Here is a 21,639-nt window from a genome sequence, read left to right on the forward strand (position 1 = left end):
CGCCTCCATGCCAGGACCTTCATTGGTTGCTGTAGGGTCAGCAGTATTGCACTTTTGAACAGAAGAGAGTAAACCGAGGCGCCTTGTGGTCCATATACAGTGTCCTATGCACCTGTGAAAATCTAAGGTAGGGATCTCCTCCCGGTGGTCCTCCTGGCTGTAGACCACCAGTCTGAGGTTTCTTCTGTTCTCCTCAAGGTCCATTGGCTCAGGAGACTTCATACAGTGGAATGTTTCATCCAGACACAAATAAATAAAAAAAACAAGGTTGGGTTAGTTGGTTAGAAGCGGCAGATGACCACGCACAGTAGAAAAGAGCGGGCTCCGTAACGGATCTGGAAGTTCTGGTCTTCAAAGCCACTCACTCGTACTAAGGTGCCACGTAGGGTTAGTAGCTCAATATACAAAAGGGGAAAAAAAACAAAAAGAAAAAATTCACGGATCGTAAGACTATGCCGAGACATCTCATCACCGCTTCGAAATATGGACCTTGAGGACGTAGCACCATCTGAATGTTGGACTCTAAGTAGAGTTGACTGGTGAGGAGAGCAGGCCCGGCTGATGCTTTTGGTCTCCAGGAGAAGATGGTGGAGCAGACGCAACCATCTTCTGGTCACAGATGCTCGGCCAGATCCACCAAGGTGATGTCCGGCAGAAGACTAGAAGGCTTGGCATTGCAACGGTTGGTTAGACAAATCGTTTGGGTCTAAGTCATAGCCTTGTCTTCGGACTTGAGGTCTCTTAAATTCCTGGGAGTCAACATCGGACATGTCGACCAGCTGTGCGCTTTGCGGTACGGTGGGCAGTGGTCGGGCGGGGAATAGAGATTTCAGTTGATCTATGCGCTCCATAGGAAGCCACCCAGAGTCCGGGAACTTGACCTGGACACACAGGAAAGAGGATGAGAACTTTAGACAGCAAAACCTCACGAAATGTATTGTGCAAGGTTTCTTCTGGTCTCCTCCAGGTTCAGGAGACCTGGCGGTGGGGGGAGGGTCACATGGAGGAAGTTAGGAGTTGATTTCGAGGCACATTTTACCTCAAAAATCAACTCCTAAGCCCCAACACAATGGACACTTCTTATGTAACTTTGAAAAAAATTTCTCTGTTGAAGGAATTGTGTGAGGACTTGTTTTTTTTTTTTTGGAGAGAGGAGCTCTAGTTTTCATTGGCACCATCCAACGTTGAAATTTTTTTTTCCCCATCACAAGATATTGTAGTTGCCGCAGCATTTAAGAGGTTAAACAACCGGATCGGCGCCATCACAAATTTAGGGTGTAGCATTCCCATAGTGATACGTTTGCTGTTTATCTCCTGGGAAACCTACCTTGAAGTAAATGATTAGATTCCCCTTACGGAGCGGGTCTTCATACAGTGGCATGCCTTCTCTCTGTATAGACATAATATTCCCCGGCTTGATCACTTCACCTGCCGAAAAAAAGAACAAGGGTGTCATAAAAACCTTGCCTATCTATTGTCACCTGGATGAAGGTTATGGCTACATCCAGTGCAGAATAAAATTAGCAGCCCATCTTAAAGGGGACCCATCACCACCTCTTCGCAATCCTTTAAGCGCCATTGCACCGATTCTGGCGCAGTTGGAATTTTCTCTCTAGCCCCCACCGTTCCCGAGCAATCACTTCTGCAAGTTTCAGAACTCTGCACACCAACGTCTACTGCAGGTGGGCGGGGCTAGACTATTTGCTGTAGCCAAGGACCGCCCCCCACAGTAGGGAGCCTGGTCGGGTGCTGAAACTTACGGAAGTGATTACTCAGGAACGGTGCGGTCTAGAAAGAAAATTCCAAATGCGTTAGTATCAGCAGAGCGGGACCGAGTGAAGGATGGAGAGCGTTGGAGTTGGTGAAACGACCCCTTTAAGAAGTGTAGGATATTAACTCATAAAAAAAATTAAAAAATTCACATGCTCTCTCTCACTGTCTATTTTTTTTGGATACAAAAACAGACATGAGTACACCCAAAAAAATAAAATAAATAAACTCAGTAACATACATCACATGGTCGTTTTACAGGCCAAAAACCAAATCGACATGTCTGTTTTTCATGGATTTTAGGGTCAGTAAAAACAGGACAGTCGTGACAACAGTTGACCCTTTCATACCTGGCCGGGATGTAATGAGGATTGTCCTGTCGTCAAGCGTCTGGAGCGCCTGCCTGCAGAAACAGAGAGCATCTGCCAACCCAATCTCCATGTCCATGATTAGATCATTGCCGCTCCTCTTATAAACTGGGTGCTGCTCCTGATTCAGGATGATGATGACGTCCCCGGATGGGTGGTTCGGATACTGGTCGCCCTCCCCACGAAAGACCAGCTTATGTCTGTCCTTCATACCTGAAGAGTCAAGAAAACAACGGTCCGATGACTCCATCCACTGACAGCGAGCAGACTACAACCTGCAGCATGTTCCTCAGGGGCGGGCACTTACCTTTGTCTATGTGTACGGTCAAAATCTTCTTCTCCTTGACCATCATCCTGCCTTTGCAGTTGCGGCATTGATCTTCCGTCTCGATGATCGTGCCCTTCCCGTAGCAGTCATAACACATGGTCCGAACAGAACGCAAGTGCTCCAGGTAGTGCATCGCCACGCCAGTCCCGAGACATTTAGAGCACTGACGCACACCCCCTGGACGGGCGCCGGAGCCTGTAGGGAAAATTGCCATTTAAAGGGTTAATACAGAAATTGTACAATTCCATCAGATTAGGGCATGCTGGGAGTTGTCGTCGCAAAAAGTTAGCAGATCAGCTCTGCAACTCACTGCGGGTCTCCACAACAGGAGGCTGGGAACTGTAGTAGCTCAGACTGGGCGCCGCTCACTCACCTTCGCAGATGCGGCAAACGACGTTCCTCTGGAGGGAGAGTTTTCGTGTGGCCCCCTTGTACAGATCCTGCAAGGAGACCTTGAGGTGGTGGATGACCGACTTCCCTGAGGACAGAGCAGAGCAGTAGCGACGTCAGAGTGAAACCCCCAAGATCTCTGATAGCAGTCAGTGAATGGCATTCTGATGACATCATCAGACCAGCTGTCCTGCCCCGCCCCCTCCTTACCACGTGGTTCTTTTTGCCGGGCTCGATTTCTGTTGAGGATGTCGAATAGGTCGGTGGTATAGTTGCGAGGTCCCCTCCTGTCAGGGCGGCAGTCGCTCAGCCCCTCCTCCCCCTCGAGGTCGTACTGCTCCCTCCTTCGGGAATCGGACAGCACCTTGTAGGCTTTGGAAATCTGTTTAAACTATGAAGAGAGTCTGAGTGAGACGGATAATCCTCCTTATTGCGTCATCCTCTAGTCACACCCAAAGCTGCAGCATAATAAATACTTGTATTCCCTATAAAAACAGCAACTCCGCAGCACATTTTCCAATAACGGCTGTGATGTTCCTCTATTACCCCTCCGGGAAATTTAGGACAGGTTCCCTCTAGTCACGTCTAAAGCTGCACCTTTCCTGACAGGTAGGTAAGCATATACTGAAACATATCTGCCAGCTTTGAATGTGACAAAAAAAAAGCAAGGGATCATCAATTTCCAGGAGGAATAACAGAGGAACATCACTACACAGTTCTAAGAAAACTGGCCCCAGAGTGATTGTTTATTGAGAATGCAAATATCTACAAAAACAAGTCTGGAGGATATTTTCTTACTACTGTCTTGGGATGTTCCTCTGTCACCCCTCCTGGAAATTTATAATCAAGAATCCTTTGCCTTTTAGTGACAGTCAATCCTTTTTTAAAACTAAATAGGTGTATTCCATATAAAAACATGTTTTCTTAGAACTGTATTGTGATGTGCCTCAGTTATCCCTCCTGGAAATACATCCCTTACTTTTTGTCTTCTACCACATCCAAAGCTGCACCTTGACAGATTGGTTTTCCTAAACATTTGCATTATCCTATTACATTACTACTTTCTTATAACGGTTATGATGTCCCTCTGCTAATCCTCCTGGAAACGGATGGCCAAGGTTGGCTCTCATTTGGCGTTATCCTTTACGTACACCTTGGCCAACCACCCTGTTTCAGTAAATACTTGCCTTCCAATTCTGGGACGTCTTTTCTTATAGGGAGATATGCCGTTACTCAGTTATTCCTCCTGGAAATGTAGCACTAACTTGACAATTTGGGATTACGATCCTGAAAATAGGAGCTCTAGGCATGTCCCATAGACTGTGAATGGAGCGGCAGCAAGGACACACAAACAGGACTCCGTTTCGACAAGAGACCCCCGTTTTTGGGATGGGTGGGTCCCCTGTCAGATCAGAGACTGATTCTGAGACACCCCCTTTAAAATACTGCCGCTTCTCTAGTGCAACCTGTATTGGCCACAGCAGCGAGAGCTTTCATGTCCGCCATGGGAAGGCCATTGATGTCTGATCAGTGAGAGTCCAAACCCGAGCACCCCTGCCGATCAGCGCACCCTTCACTGCATACCAGGCACCATACACAGTATAGTGGAGCTCAGTCCCATTCACTTGACTAGTGAAGCCCCAGTTCCTCTATGGGCAACACAGAGCCCTATCAGGCGGCCATTTTGATAAACAAGGCCCACCTAGTAAAAGCGACCCACAGAGACGGAGGACACAAACGTGGCGCCTCTTACCTTTTCAGCCGTATTGGGGTTTTTGTCCGGGTGATATTTCAGCGCCATGCGCCTGAACCCCCGCTTTATCTCATCGCTGGTCGCGGTCGGGGTGACCCCCAGGAGGTCGTAGTACGCCGTTTCCTTCACCATTGCCTACGGAAACATATCACAAAGAGTTATGGCAGCGGCGCTAAGTGAGAGACGTAGCGTGGCGACGCGTTGCATTGTGGGAGACGGATGGAGAATACTCATGGGAGAGGGGGCGCATACGATTTTCAAAATGGCCGACCACCTGTTATGATCCAGCGTCATTTATATACGTGACAGACGCGGGGTTAAACATTAACCCAATGGTACACGTTGCGGTTATTAACCCCCGCACAATGTCACCTTCATGGCAGGAGCGCGGCGGCTCAGGCTACGAGGGATTTAAAGGGGCCATGCACTATAATTAGGGGTGATCACATGACACGATGCATGCTACCTAGCTCCCCCTGGTGGTCGTGTGTGAAGACGACTGATCGGAGGTGTACTGCCCCTTTAAGGGATGGCTCAGGACTTGTAGCTTGTTCTGCAGACTTTAAGGGCCATCAAATTGCGTTTTTTTGGCCAGTTTTCACACCAACATTGCAGTAAACCAAATTTTCGTCCGCCCAGTGTGAACATGCCCTGAGGAAATTCCTTGCACAGCAGAACTCCTCATTTAAAGGGGCAGTGCACCGTATAGAAATAATAGCACAGCGCTCAGGGAAGGGTCAGGTCACCTTTAACCTTCTAGAGAATTCTCTGAGTGTCCACCCTTCCCCCTCCAGCCACCTACACAGTGTGGGGGAGGGGGACTAACAAAAAAAACACACAAAAAAAAACCTTTTCCGGGGATTTTCTCCTTCCTTCAGTATATGGAAGTGAATATCAGCAGATTGTAGAGTGGCCATGAGCAGGAGGACTATATACCTGTATTTGTGTGTATATATATATATATATATAGTGTGTATGTACAGCCACAGCGCAGGACGGGCTCATCCTCCAATTGCAGCCACATCTTTTAGTAGGAGGGCGTGACCTGCTGGGGGTATATAGGGAGGTATACAGGCTGTATATAGCGCTCATCATCCAGCACAGGTATATCATACATAGGTATAATAATAATACACTATAGGGTTATACTATATGGATATACTCCAGCATAGGGAGCTAATACATGGCGCGGGGAGCTAATATATATACAGCGCTAATATATAGTACAGGGGTGTAATATGCAGTATAGGGAGCTAATACACAGTGCAGGGATGTAATATACAGGGCTAATATATAATATACGGGTCTAATATACAGTGCGGGGAGCTAATATACAGCGCGGGGAGCTAATATACAGCGCGGGGAGCTAATATACAGCGCGGGGAGCTAATATACAGCGCGGGGAGCTAATATACAGGGCTAATATATAATATACAGCATAAGGGTGTAATATACAGCATAAGGGTGTAATATACAGCATAAGGGTGTAATATACAGCATAAGGGTGTAATATACAGCATAAGGGTGTAATATACAGCATAAGGGTGTAATATACAGCATAAGGGTGTAATATACAGCATAAGGGTGTAATATACAGCATAAGGGTGTAATATACAGCATAAGGGTGTAATATACAGCATAAGGGTGTAATATACAGCATAAGGGTGTAATATACAGCATAAGGGTGTAATATACAGCATAAGGGTGTAATATACAGCATAAGGGTGTAATATACAGCATAAGGGTGTAATATACAGCATAAGGGTGTAATATACAGCATAAGGGTGTAATATACAGCATAAGGGTGTAATATACAGCATAAGGGTGTAATATACAGCATAAGGGTGTAATATACAGCATAAGGGTGTAATATACAGCATAAGGGTGTAATATACAGCATAAGGGTGTAATATACAGCATAAGGGTGTAATATACAGCATAAGGGTGTAATATACAGCATAAGGGTGTAATATACAGCATAAGGGTGTAATATACAGCATAAGGGTGTAATATACAGCATAAGGGTGTAATATACAGCATAAGGGTGTAATATACAGCATAAGGGTGTAATATACAGCATAAGGGTGTAATATACAGCATAAGGGTGTAATATACAGCATAAGGGTGTAATATACAGCATAAGGGTGTAATATACAGCATAAGGGTGTAATATACAGCATAAGGGTGTAATATACAGCATAAGGGTGTAATATACAGCATAAGGGTGTAATATACAGCATAAGGGTGTAATATACAGCACAGGAGTGTAATATACAGCACAGGAGTGTAATATGCAGTCTAGGGATAGAACATACAGGTCTACTAGAGCCGCGCTGCAGCCATACAATGCTCGGTGCAGGTCACGTGACACCAGAGTGCTAGCTCTTGGGACCAGTCTAGAAGGCTCCAGCGCCCATACAATGAGGATGTTTCAGGAAGTTTCCCCGCACCCCCCGGACACGCCATGTTACATAAGGTATTTGGGGGAGCTCTCACCTCTGATCCTGCCCCCTCGTCCTGCCGCGTCCCCTCCACCACCTGCAACGTCACAGCCAAACAGCCCGCACTGTACCTTTAATTCCGCTCCGAACTCTCTGGAAGCAAGACCACGCCCACCGGCTATTACTACTCCCCGCCCCCAATCCTATTATGGACTGAAACACGCCTCTCCACGGCAAGCCACGCCCAGCAGGCTTTGATCCCGGCACACAGTAGCCCCGCCTTCTTCCTTAACCCCGCCCCATCTCTGATTGTTTTCCCAGCCGCTCAGAAAGCTCTGGAAGCCCTTCCCCGCCCCTAGGCTTGAGACCACGCCTTCTTCCTCTAACAGACCAATGGTAAGCAGACCTAGCCGACACCACGCCCACGTCCTGCTGTGTTATTGAAGTATCGTCGTGTTCTAATCTCCCGCCATTCCTTTCGAACCATCTGGAAGCAGACTCCGCCTGTGACTGTAACCACGCCCACTCACTGGTAAAGCCCGTGTCTTCTAGGCGGTGAGCGATAGTCTCGGCCACGCCTACTGTGAGTGACGTCAGCGGAGGCTCCGTGGGAAGTGATTGTAGGGCAGTGGGGCGGATGAGCCGTCGGTCAGCCTGTGACCCGGAATTTGCCCGGGGGGGGGGGATTAATGGGCAGGACGAGTGAGGGCGCCTAGTGGACACCCCCTCTATGACGTCATAGCTCCCTAATCTGATAATCCGGGACTAGGATGCGGAGTTATTGGAGCCCTAATCTATTACTGCCTGTATATTAGCACACCACCCAACTTTCTAAGGACAGGAAGACGGATTAACCCTGCAGATGTGCAGCACATTTAGTCCCACCCACTTCTACATTGACTCCTCCCATTCTCATCCATTTATTCATGTGCTCCCACACAGTATAATCCTCCTACAGTCACCTGTACATTATATGCCCCCACATTAATAATGTCCCCCTCCAATTACCCCACAGTATTAAGTGCCTCTCCTCTTGCCCCAGTTTAAACTGGTGGAAACTAGAGGCATACATGTCCCCCTTCAATTGCCCCAGTTTAATGTCATCGTCCATCTCCCCCCAATTTAATGTCCACTCCTCGATCTATCCCCAGTTTGATGTCCCCCTTCCGCTCCGAGTTTAATGCCCCACTTCATCTGCCCCAGTTTAATTGCCCTCTCCACACAGTATTATCCCCCATAGTGGCCCCTGCACACAGTATTATACCCCATAGTGTCCCCTGCACACAGTATTATCCCCCATAGTGGCCCCTGCACACAGTATTATACCCCATAGTGACCCCTGCACACAGTATTATACCCCATAGTGGCCCCTGCACACAGTATTATGTCCCATAGTGGCCCCTGCATACATTATTATGTCCCATAGTGGCCCCTGCACACAGTATTATACCCCATAGTGGCCCCTGCACACAGTATTATGTCCCATAGTGGCCCCTGCACACAGTATTATACCCCATAGTGGCCCCTGCACACAGTATTATGTTCCATAGTGGCCCCTGCACACAGTATTATCCCCCATAGTGGCCCCTGCACACAGTATTATCCCCCATAGTGGCCCCTGCACACAGTATTATACCCCATAGTGTCCCCTGCACACAGTATTATACCCCATAGTGGCCCCTGCACACAGTATTATACCCCATAGTGGCCCCTGCACACAGTATTATGCCCCATAGTGGCCCCTGCACACAGTATTATGTCCCATAGTGGCCCCTGCACACAGTATTATGTCCCATAGTGGCCCCTGCACACAGTATTATACCCCATAGTGGCCCCTGCACACAGTATTATGTCCCATAGTGGCCCCTGCACACAGTATTATACCCCATAGTGGCCCCTGCACACAGTATTATGTTCCATAGTGGCCCCTGCACACAGTATTATACCCCATAGTGGCCCCTGCACACAGTATTATGTCCCATAGTGGCCCCTGCACACAGTATTATGTCCCCATAGCGGCTCCTGCACACAGTATTATGTCCCATAGTGGCCCCTGCACACAGTATTATCCCCCATAGTGGCCCCTGCACACAGTATTATCCCCCATAGTGGCCCCTGCACACAGTATTATGTCCCATAGTGGCCCCTGCACACAGTATTATGTCCCATAGTGGCCCCTGCACACAGTATTATCCCCCATAGTGGCCCCTGCGCACAGTATTATGCCCCATAGCGGCCCCTGCACACAGTATTATGCCCCATAGTGGCCCCTGCACACAGTATTATCCTCCATAGTGGCCCCTGCACACAGTATTATACCCCATAGTGGCCCCTGCACACAGTATTATGCCCCATAGTGGCCCCTGCACACAGTATTACCCCCCATAGTGGCCCCTGCACACAGTATTATACCCCATAGTGGCCCCTGCACACAGTATTATGTCCCATAGCTGCCCCTGCACACAGTATTATGCCCCATAGTGGCCCCTGCACACAGTATTATCCCCCATAGTGGCCCCTGCACACAGTATTATACCCCATAGTGGCCCCTGCACACAGTATTATGTCCCATAGTGGCCCCTGCACACAGTATTATCCCCCATAGTGGCCCCTGCACACAGTATTATGCCCCATAGTGGCCCCTGCACACAGTATTATGCCCCATAGTGGCCCCTGCACACAGTATTATACCCCATAGTGGCCCCTGCACACAGTATTATGCCCCATAGTGGCCCCTGCACACAGTATTATCCCCCATATTGGCCCCTGCACACACAGTATCATCCCCAATAGTTGCCCCTGCACACAGTATTATGCCCCATAGTGGCCCCTGCACACAGTATTATCCCCCATAGTGGCCCCTTCACACACAGTATCATCCCCATAGTGGCCCCTGCACACAGTATTATCCCCCATAGTGGCCCCTTCACACACAGTATCATCCCCAATAGTGGCCCCTGCACACAGTATTATGTCCCATAGTGGCCCCTGCTCACAGTATTATGTCCCATAGTGGCCCCTGCACACAGTATTATCCCCCATAGTGGCCCCTGCACACAGTATTATCCCCCATAGTGGCCCCTGCACACAGTATTATCCCCCATAGTGGCCCCTGCACACAGTATTATCCCCCATAGTGGCCCCTGCACACAGTATTATCCCCCATAGTGGCCCCTGCACACAGTATTATCCCCCATAGTGGCCCCTGCACACAGTATTATCCCCCATAGTGGCCCCTGCACACAGTATTATGTCCCATAGTGGCCCCTGCACACAGTATTATGTCCCATAGTGGCCCCTGCACACAGTATTATCCCCCATAGTGACCCCTGCACACAGTATTATGCTCCATAGTGGCCCCTGCACACAGTATTATGGCCCATAGTGGCCCCTGCACACAGTATTATGCCCCATAGTGGCCCCTGCACACAGTATTATGCTCCATAGTGGCCCCTGCACACAGTATTATGCCCCATAGTGGCCCCTGTATACAGTATTATGTACCATAGTGGTCCCTGCACACAGTATTATGCCCCATAGTGGCCCCTGTACACAGTATTATCCCCCATAGTGGCCCCTGCACACAGTATTATCCCCCATAGTGGCCCCTGCACACAGTATTATCCCCCATAGTGGCCCCTGCACACAGTATTATACCCCATAGTGGCCCCTGCACACAGTATTATACCCCATAGTGGCCTCTGCACACAGTATTATGCCCCATAGTGGCTCCTGCACACAGTATTATCCCCCATAGTGGCCCCTGCACACAGTATTATCCCCCATAGTGGCCCCTGCACACAGTATTATACCCCATAGTGGCCCCTGCACACAGTATTATACCCCATAGTGGCCTCTGCACACAGTATTATGCCCCATAGTGGCTCCTGCACACAGTATTATCCCCCATAGTGGCCCCTGCACACAGTATTATCCCCCATAGTGGCCCCTGCACACAGTATCATCCCCAATAGTGGCCCCTGCACACAGTATTTTGTCCCATAGTGGCCCCTGCACACAGTATTATGTCCCATAGTGACCCCTGCACACAGTATTATACCCCATAGTGGACCCTGCACACAGTATTATCCCCCATAGTGGCCCCTGCACACAGTATTATACCCCATAGTGGCCTCTGCACACAGTATTATACCCCATAGTGGCCCCTGCACACAGTATTATCCCCCATAGTGGCCCCTGCACACAGTATTATGCCCCATAGTGGCCCCTGCACACAGTATTATCCCCCATAGTGGCCCCTGCACACAGTATTATGCCCCATAGTGGCCCCTGCACACAGTATTATGTCCCAAAGTGGCCCCTGCACACAGTATTATACCCCATAGTGGCCCCTGCACACAGTATTATACCCCATAGTGGCCCCTGCACACAGTATTATACCCCATAGTGGCCCCTGCACACAGTATTATACCCCATAGTGGCCCCTGCACACAGTATTATACCCCATAGTGGCCCCTGCACACAGTATTATACCCCATAGTGGCCCCTGCACACAGTATTATACCCCATAGTGGCCCCTGCACACAGTATTATACCCCATAGTGGCCCCTGCACACAGTATTATGCCCCATAGTGGCCCCTGCACACAGTATTATGCCCCATAGTGGCCCCTGCACACAGTATTATGTCCCATAGTGGCCCCTGCACACAGTATTATGTCCCATAGCGGCTCCTGCACACAGTATTATGTCCCATAGTGGCCCCTGCACACAGTATTATGTCCCATAGCGGCTCCTGCACACAGTATTATGTCCCATAGTGGCCCCTGCACACAGTATTATCTCCCATAGTGGCCCCTGCACACAGTATTATCCCCCATAGTGGCCCCTGCACACAGTATTATGTCCCATAGCTGCCCCTGCACACAGTATTATGTCCCATAGTGGCCCCTGCACACAGTATTATGTCCCATAGTGGCCCCTGCACACAGTATTATCCCCCATAGTGGCCCCTGCGCACAGTATTATCCCCCATAGTGGCCCCTGCACACAGTATTATGCCCCATAGTGGCCCCTGCACACAGTATTATACCCCATAGTGGCCCCTGCACACAGTATTATGCCCCATAGTGGCCCCTGCACACAGTATTATGCCCCATAGTGGCCCCTGCACACAGTATTATCCCCCATAGTGGCCCCTGCACACAGTATTATGCCCCATAGTGGCCCCTGCACACAGTATTATACCCCATAGTGGCTCCTGCACACAGTATTATACCCCATAGTGGCCCCTGCACACAGTATTATACCCCATAGTGGCCCCTGCACACAGTATTATACCCCATAGTGGCCCCTGCACACAGTATTATACCCCATAGTGGCCCCTGCACACAGTATATTTCAGATTCCAGAGTATAATGATCGGAGACCCGGGCGAATAAAAACATAAAAAACTACTGTTACTTACCTGTCCCCCGGCTCCTACGCTGTCTTCTCCGCTGCCGTCCTTCTGAAATGACGTCAGACGTCACATGACCCGGACGCAGGCCGGGTTCATGTGACGTCACAGACATCAGAAAGGACGTCAGGAAGGAGGCCTGGCAGGATCGTGGATAGGTAAGTAACAGTGTTTGTTATGTTTCTTACCTCTCCCGGGCCTCCGATCATTATACTCAGGGGTCTGCAAACACCCCCAAGTATAATGATAGTATTTGTGGGGCCTGCGGTGTCACTTACCGATCCCGGCCCAGACAGGATCGGCAAGTGATTAGGGCCCGTAACGGCCTATTAAAAAAATAAATAAAAATGCAGCGGTAGCGGCTGTCACCGGGCCCCCTAATGGCCCGGGCCCTGTGGCAGCCGCCTCTGCTGCCTCTACAGTAGTTACGCCCCTGCCAACCACACTGCCCTGTAGTATACAGAATAGCTCCGCCCACACAAGAGTCTGATCACATGGTCATGTGGGGTCTCTGCTGTATAGTACAATAGAGACCCGGCCACCATATTTAAATAACCGACATCCACTGTAATAGTAAGGTGGTTGTTGGGAAAGGGTTAAAGAGAACCTTTTGCCCCCTCCAACCATTTCAACTCTTTCTATTATATAATAGGTGCCGCTCCACCGATTTCGGCACAGTTGGAATTTTTTCTCTAGCCCCCACCATTCCTGAGCAATCAGTGCTGTAAGTTTCAGCACCCAATATGCTAATTGGGCTCTCTACTGTCAAGTGGGCGGTCTCAGACTATCTAATCCAACCTAGAACTGCCCACCTGACAGTAGGGAGCCAAATTAGCACACTGAGTCCTGAAACTTACAATAATGATTGCTCAGGAATGGTGGGGGCTAGAGAAAAAATTCCAACTGTGCCAGAATCGGTGAAGCGGCGCCTATTAAGGGATGCAAAGAGTTGGAGTTGGTGGAAATGATGAAATGTCCCCTTTAAGGGCCAATTCGGACCCTCATATGCTACAGTCAGGCCAGGGAATACGGCCGGCACTCGCACCGCGATTCTCAGGCTTTTGGAATTGGCTTTAAGGGGTTAACAAGATGATTTTTGGAGGTGATGTATGAAGAGAAGTGATGGATGGAAGAAGAAGGGAGGATGGAGGGGGCTGCCGTCTCTTGTAGCTGCACACATGGGCTATAGACACAGCTGACACAGGAATGTGTCCCCCTCCAGGGTCCTGGAAGAAGGGGGGGGGGGGCTTTAATATTTCGGTTATGTCCACCTTGTACAGTCTCCAGCTCAGGTTCCACGTAGGTTGGGAGGGAGGGGGAAATGAGGAGATATAGGTGGGATTCTCTGAGTCGTATGCTGAGAACACAGAACCTATGTGAGCGATGGTGGTATAGTGGTGAGCATAGCTGCCTTCCAAGCAGTTGACCCGGGTTCGATTCCCGGCCATCGCAACAAATTTTTTTTAATGTTTATTTTTTGATATTTAGTAAATAATGTTGGATGATCATTCAAAGGGTTAAATATAGACATATAGAGGATGTAATCTTCATATGGTTATCGCGGATGCCCAGGGATATAGCTCGGAAACTCTACCCTGATGCTAGGTATATACCAAGCCTCCAACTAATACTGGTGTCTGCTGAGATGGCAAAGGGGCATTGGGCCCCCTCAGGTAACATGACCCAGGTAGGACTACAACCTCGGTACCCCTATAGGTATGGTAGAGCCAATCAGGTGCCACCGCAATGGAGCCCGTCAGGGCTTAGGGTCCAGCTGAACCAGTACGAGTACAGGTTGCCAGTTAGAGATGGGACGTTTCGGCTCTCCATCCCATGTGGTGAAAGGGGTCATGGTAGGGTTGGGCAATGAATCGAAAAATAACCTGAACCTTAGTTAATTTGGTTTGGTTATTACATTATTTGTGACCCCAGGATACGATCATCAGAGGCCCAGGGGAGGTGAGTATATATAAAAATAAGTGTTACTCACCTCCCCTGGGCTCCACTGCTGGTCGTTGTTGTCTTCTGGTCTCCTAAATAACGTCAGGGACCATTGAGGCGTCGGTCACACTTGAGTCTTGGCGTCACAACACCATGTGACCACTGAGGCCCAATCACAGGCCTCAACAGTCCCTGACGTTATTCAAGAGTCATGACGCCGAGACAAAAGCGTGACGACGACGGTCACAACATTGTTACTCACCTCCCATGGGCTCTGGTGCTGCTCCTGGTCCTCTTCAGGTCTGTGATAGGGCCTCAACGGTTCCTGACATTTTTAGCAGGCCTGAAGAGGATCAGGAGCAGTGCTGGAGCCCAGGGGAGGTGAGTAACACTGTTTTTTTATGTTTGATCACCCTCCTGGGAAACCCCAGAACATAATAATAGAAGTATCGGTTTGGATGTGTTTGGTCCAAAAGAAACCACCAAGCGAACTTCACCCCACAGATACTCATACTTGAAAACGGGGCGTGTTTAAGGGGCGTGGTGTAATTATCGCCTTTTATGGCGATTGAGGTAAAATGGCCAATTCATCGTGATTTTGATGTAGCCCTATGTAATGGGAAACTGTCCAAAACCGTACCCTGCAGGAGGTTAAATGTGATGTCCAGAATACAAACTCCATCCACATTCTTCTAAGGGCCACTTTAACCATAGGGCCAACAGTGCACTTGCACCGGGCCCCATGGTAGCGGGGGGCCCTCTTTGGTCAGCGGGGACAGACCTGCATTTTCTGTCCCCTTCTCCAGAGTAGCAGTTCCGGTTGGCACCAACTTATCGGCGTCCGGAGTTGAAGACAGTGATGAAGTAGGGAGCCGTCTACTCCATGATTCACCACCCAGCCACTGTCTTTGTTCCTTGTGTCCTGTAGTGACATCACTTACATCGCACCGGTTACTCCTTAAAAACTCCGGGACCAGAGAGAGGAATGAACAGGGGAATGGGGAAGGTGAGTATTAAGGTTTGTTTTTTTTCTTTGATTATATATAGTGCAATCTGGGAGAGTGGGGGACATACTGTGGGGACCATACTGTGGGGGGGGGGGACATAATACTGTAAGGGCAACCTTAGGGGTACGGGACTTACTGTGGGGGCAACCTGAAGGGGACATAATACTGTGGGGGCAACCTGGAGGAGGACATAACAGTGTGTGTGTGGGGGGGCATACTGTGGGAGAAACCTGTGAGGACATAATACAATGGGGGCAACCTAGTGGGAGACATGACACTGTGGGGCAACCCGACAGTGTGAGGGCAACTTTGAGGGAGCGGGTATATGACAATGTGGGGGCAACCGGGGGGTGAGGGATAGGAATCTGTGAAGGGGACATTAAAAAGTGGGGGTAACCTGGAACATTATGAGGAGCGTTATGGGGCCACTAGGCAAGCATTAGCCCCTAAGGGACGTTATACTATGTGGGGGCATCGATGGGGCATTAGAATTTGCAGGTCAGGTATTTCTAGGCGGTGGTGATGGGGATCCCATTATGAAACACTTGCACAGGGCCCACCAATATGTTAAAACGGCCCTGTGAAGGGCGTCCATTTCTCTGGTGAGAGACAACTGCCTGTAAAAAGGCTCACTCCGGATGAATTTTCATGTCCCGCAGTACATAGACAGCCAATTGATGTGAATGGACACTGTGTAATACTTCACTTCTAGAGATGAGCGAACAGTGTTCTATCGAACTCATGTTCGATCGGATATTAGGCTGTTCGGCATGTTCGAATCGAATCGAACACCGCGTGGTAAAGTGCGCCATTACTCGATTCCCCTCCCACCTTCCCTGGCGCCTTTTTTGCTCCAATAACAGCGCAGGGTAGGTGGGACAGGAACTACGACACCGGTGACGTTGAAAAAAGTAGGCAAAACCCATTGGCTGCCGAAAACATGTGACCTCTAATTTAAAAGAACAGCGCCGCCCAGCTTCGCGTCATTCTGAGCTTGCAATTCACCGGGGACGGAGGTTTCCGTCCAGTTAGCTAGGGCTTAGATTCTGGGTAGGCAGGGACAGGCTAGGATAGGAAGGAGAAGACAACCAACAGCTCTTGTAAGAGCTAAATTCCAGGAAGAAGCTTGTCAGTGTAACGTGGCACTGACGGGCTCAATCGCCGCAACCCAGCTTTCCCAGGATCCTGAATGGAACACACTGACAGTGTATTCCCGTATACCCGATATATACACCCCAAATCCCCGTTCCAACAGTGTGCCCCCCCACCTTCACCTCAGAAATACCCTGCAAGTCCCCTAGCAATAGAATTGGGGCTATATACACCCACTGTTTTTGCTACTGGTATATAGTGCCATTGTCTGACTGGGAATTCAAAGAATATATTGGGGTTACGTGCACCCACAATTTTTGCTACTGGTATACAGTGCCATTGTCTCACTGGGAATTCAAAGAATATATTGGGGTTATGTGCACCCACAATTTTTGCTACTGGTATACAGTGCCATTGTCTCACTGGGAATTCAAAGAATATATGGGGGTTACGTGCACCCACAATTTTTGCTACTGGTATATAGTGCCATTGTCTCACTGGGAATTCAAAGAATATATTGGGGTTACGTGCACCCACAATTTTTGCTACTGCTATACAGTGCCATTGTCTCACTGGGAATTCAAAGAATATATTGGGCTTACATATAACTTCAATTCCAGGGAGAAGCTTGTCAGTGTAACGTGGCACTGACGGGCTCAATCGCCGCAACCCAGCTTTCCCAGGATCCTGAATGGAACACACTGACAGTGTATTCCCGTATACCCCATATATACACCCCAAATCCCCGTTCCAACGGTGTGCCCCCCCACCTTCACCTCAGAAATACCCTGCAAGTCCCCTAGCAATAGAATTGGGGCTATATACACCCACTATTTTTGCCACTGGTATATAGTGCCATTGTCTGACTGGGAATTCAAAGAATATATGGGGGTTACGTGCACCCACAATTTTTGCTACTGGTATATAGTGCCATTGTCTGACTGGGAATTCAAAGAATATATGGGGGTTACGTGCACCCACAATTTTTGCTACTGGTATATAGTGCCATTGTCTGACTGGGAATTCAAAGAATATATGGGGGTTACGTGCACCCACAATTTTTGCTACTGCTATACAGTGCCATTGTCTGACTGCGAATTCAAAGAATATATTGGGGTTACGTGCACCCACAATTTTTGCTACTGGTATATAGTGCCATTGTCTGACTGGGAATTCAAAGAATATATGGGGGTTACGTGCACCCACAATTTTTGCTACTGCTATACAGTGCCATTGTCTCACTGGGAATTCAAAGAATATATTGGGGTTACGTGCACCCACAATTTTTGCTACTGCTATACAGTTCCATTGTCTGACTGGGAATTCAAAGAATATATTGGGGTTACGTGCACCCACAATTTTTGCTACTGGTATACAGTGCCATTGTCTCACTGGGAATTCCACAAATAATTTGGGGATTCATTCACCCTACATCTCAGGCTCTTGCCATATTCACCCAGGTTGTCAGTGCTGCACCAGCTCGTTCCCAGACAGCTCGGCCCGAAAAACACGTTACCTATATAGAGGATTTGGACAATGAAGACAACATGTTCTAAATCTAATGTCTGCACCTTCTCCAGAATTAAAATAAAGGCAGCGTTTAACTTTCAAATAGCACTGCACAAAGGAAGAGCTTATCAGCTTGTCTCATGACATGCTACTGAAAAGTGTCATTTGTGTATCTTAATGTAAATATAGTTGTATAAGCTTTTTGGGTTTTAGGCACTGCCAAGTTATTTATTACCACCCGCTCCCTTATAATGATGATGACGCCAAAGTCACTGTGGGTGTTCAGAGCTCACAGCTTTGGTTGACATTTGTCTTGCTCTCTGTCAGTACCAGCTGTCTTTTTGGATACCGTAAAGTTATGTTGACTTTATTAACAGCTATAGAAGCTTTAGCCAGGTTGTGACGGTGTGTAACCCTAACAACACTAAGTGGGATACACATTAATAGTCAGTCTATGTACGCTAAACGTATCACTGAAGTAATTTTTTTTCCCTCTCCCCTAATATAAGAAAGGAACAGACATTAGACCTAGACCGGGGTTCGAGGCTTGTTAAAATCCAGTATTATTTGTTCTTCATGATGTGAAATATGTGTTGAAAAGCAACCCAAGATGAAGTCAGCCATGTGTGCCAGTGTGTTACTTGGCATGCCTTTGCTGGCCCCAACTGTAAGGGTCACTCTCCATTTCCTCCATTTTCCACTCCCCTTCACACCATTTGTGGTGAAGCAATGGGATGCACTGAAGTGCACCCTCTAGCCTCGTGTGGGACAGGGACATCAGATGCCACTCCAACCCCCTCGTCTTCCTCCGCCAGCCAACGGTGCGAAGATGAGAGGAGTGTGCTCTGAATGTTTTCTGCCTAGCAGAGGCTAGTTCTCACTTACGAAAATGGCCCCACTTTGACCTGTATATCAGGCACAATGGTGTAGGTTTCAAAGAAACATGGCACCAACAAGTTGAAAAACGTGGGCCATGCGTGGACCGTGTTTGAGTCTGGCAAGCTCCAGATCTGCTACCAGGTTCCAGCCATTATCACAGGCGCAAAAATGCCAGGCCCCAGGTGTAGCAGGGAAAAAAAAAATGCCATCTCAGCCAGGATGGCATCCCTGACCTCGGAGGCACTGTGCTGTCTGTCCCCCAAGCTGATCAGTTTCAGCACGGCCGTGAATGACGGACAACAGCCTGTGTTTGGACAGATGTAGGCCTTGCTAGAGTGTTTTTAGGCTAGCAGCGACTCCTGTGCACTTGCAAAAGTGGGCGCACAAGCGCCGCATTTTCAACAGTAGCTTCGGTACATTTGGGTATGTTTTCAAAAAACTTTGCACCACTAGGTTAGACGTGGGCCAAACATGGAACGTGTTGGAGGCTGGTAAGCTCCAGAGCCGCTACCAGGTTCCAGCCATTATCACAGGCGTAAAAATGCCAGGCCCCAGGTGTAGCAGGGAAAAAAAAATGCCATCTCAGCCAGGATGGCATCCCTGACCTCGGAGGCACTGTGCTGTCTGTCCCCCAAGCTGATGAGCTTCAGCACCGCCTGCTGACGTCTCCCCACACCAGTGTTTTAGCGTTTGCCGCTAGTAGCTGTGGTGGAGGTTGCAGCGTCGTAGGGTTTCAGTCTACTCCTGCCATGAATTTTGGCCTGGGAGAGGAGATAGGGTACCTCAGTTTGCACCCCGGGACCAGACTCCACCACATTCACCCTGCCTGTCCTTAAAGATAAGCAGCATCCCTGACCACAGGCGCTTGTCCAAGTGTCGGTGGTCAAGTGGACCTTGCAGCAAAGCGCGGAACTAAGGGCCCACCTGATGTTGAGTGACACATGCTGGTGCAAGGCGGGGACGCCACACCGGGAGAAGTTGAGACGGCTAGGGACGGCATAGTGAGGTGCCACAGTTGCCATCAGGTCCGGGAAGGCGGGAGTTTCAACAAGCCGGAACGCCAACCTCTCCTGGGCCAGCAGTTTAGCGATGTTGGCGTTCTAGGCTTGCGTGGGTGGGTGGTTAGCGGTGTATTTCTGCCGGCGCTCCAATGTCTGAGAGATGGTGGGTTGTTGTAAAGAAGCGCCTGATGGTGCCTTTGATGGTGCAGGAGAAGGAGATAAGACAGAAACAGGGGAGGATGAGGGAGAAGTCAACAAAGTGGCGGAGGCAGATGAAGTGATGTCCTGGCTCGTCCTCTGGAGTGCATCGCCAGCACTGTGAGCAGAGGCAGTGGCATGAACGGCGGGCGACGTTTGTCCTGCCGTTGCTGCCTGCCACTGATTCCATTGTTTGGATTCCAAATGACGGTGCATTGAAGTGGTGGACAGGTTGCTCTTCTCAGGGCCCCTACTCGATTTCGAGAGGCAAATTGTGTAGACGACACTATATCTGTCCTCGGCACATTCCTTGAAAAAACTCTACACCTTCGAGAAACGTGCCCTCGATGGGGGAGTTTTTCTGGGCTGGGTACAAAAGGGAACATCTTCGGACATTCCGGGTCTGGCCTGGCTTCGGCGAAGCTGTTGACCTCTGCCTCTAGCTACCCTTTTTGGTGCTGCACCTGCCTCAACATCCACACTACTTTCCCAGCTTGACATCCGCCTTGTCCAGGTTGGGTCGGTGTCCTCGTCGTCCACCACCTCCTCTTCCAACTCCTGTCTCGCCTCCTCCTCCTGCACAATGCGCATGTCAACTGGCTGCCCTGACAGCAACTGCATCTCATCGTCGTCAATGAGGGTGGGTTGCTGGTCATCCGCCACCAAATCGACCGGAGATGGAGGAGACTCTAGTGTTTGAGCATCTGGACACAGATACTCGTCTGTTAGGTCCGTGGAATCGCGAAATGGAGGGGCAGGTTGCGGTACAGTCAAAGGAAGGGAGAACAGCTCTGGGGAGCAGGGACAGTTGGGGTTATTGTTCTGGGAAGATTGGGAATTTTGGGTGGAAGGAGGACAAGACTGTTGGGTAAGAGGAGGTAGAGGCTGACTGGCTGGTGGACAATGTGCTTTAAGCGTTATCCGACAGCCATTGCAAGACCTGTTCCTGGTTCTCGGGCCTACTAATCTTTGTACCATTCAGCCTAGTTAATGTGGAACTTTTGTGCAAAGCGCAGAACTTAGGGCCCGCCTGATGTTAAGGGACACACGCTGGTACAAGGCTCAACTCACCCTAAGTGCTAAAAACACTGCTGGTGCAAGGCTCTACTCATGCCAAGGGCCTCAATCTCTGCTGGTAGCTCAGCTTAAGGTCCTGTAACTTTGTTTGGAAGGGCTCATGTTAAGGGCTAGAAAAGTGAATTTTGGAAGGTCTTACCACATCACACACACACACACACACACTCAAAATGACAGTTAAGGGTGAGGGCTTTTGGAATTCCCATTGCCTATTCCATTTGTGGTTGTCATGGGGAACGTGATTTAAAGGGGTGGTTGTTACTGTTTGTTGAGCTTAAATTGGGGTTTGTGTCCATCCATTTGGGGAGTAAAGAAGGTTTCCAGGTATTTTCCCACTTTGATAGAGGTTTTTTTGAATGTGGAAAGTGTGTAGTTGTTAGGCAGTGATGTTGGGGTAATAGAGGGTCTTTGGTGTGTTAGATGCCCCCAGACATGCTTCCCCTGCTGTCCCAGTGTCATTCCAGAGG

General features: G+C 49.2%; 1 protein-coding gene and 1 non-coding gene across 2 annotated transcripts; one reads left to right on the forward strand and one right to left on the reverse strand.

Annotated features, from left to right (window-relative positions):
* Positions 1-659: 659 nt before the first annotated feature.
* Positions 660-7,204, reverse strand: LOC142214616 (dnaJ homolog subfamily A member 1-like). The gene is made up of 8 exons (XM_075283554.1): positions 7,182-7,204; positions 4,610-4,744; positions 3,067-3,247; positions 2,840-2,944; positions 2,446-2,661; positions 2,121-2,351; positions 1,328-1,428; positions 660-881 (listed from the first exon to the last, which is right to left on the reverse strand). The coding sequence occupies exons 2-8, from the start codon at positions 4,739-4,741 to the stop codon at positions 660-662; spliced, it is 1,188 nt and encodes a 395-aa protein (XP_075139655.1). The 5' UTR covers positions 4,742-4,744; positions 7,182-7,204.
* A 6,644-nt stretch (positions 7,205-13,848) lies between these two features.
* On the forward strand, positions 13,849-13,920 carry TRNAG-UCC (transfer RNA glycine (anticodon UCC)). Its single transcript has one exon. It is a non-coding gene; the product is annotated as a tRNA-Gly (tRNA).
* Positions 13,921-21,639: the final 7,719 nt, after the last annotated feature.

Source organism: Leptodactylus fuscus, chromosome 7, assembly GCF_031893055.1.
Source record: "Leptodactylus fuscus isolate aLepFus1 chromosome 7, aLepFus1.hap2, whole genome shotgun sequence".
Classification (NCBI taxonomy): domain Eukaryota; kingdom Metazoa; phylum Chordata; class Amphibia; order Anura; family Leptodactylidae; genus Leptodactylus; species Leptodactylus fuscus.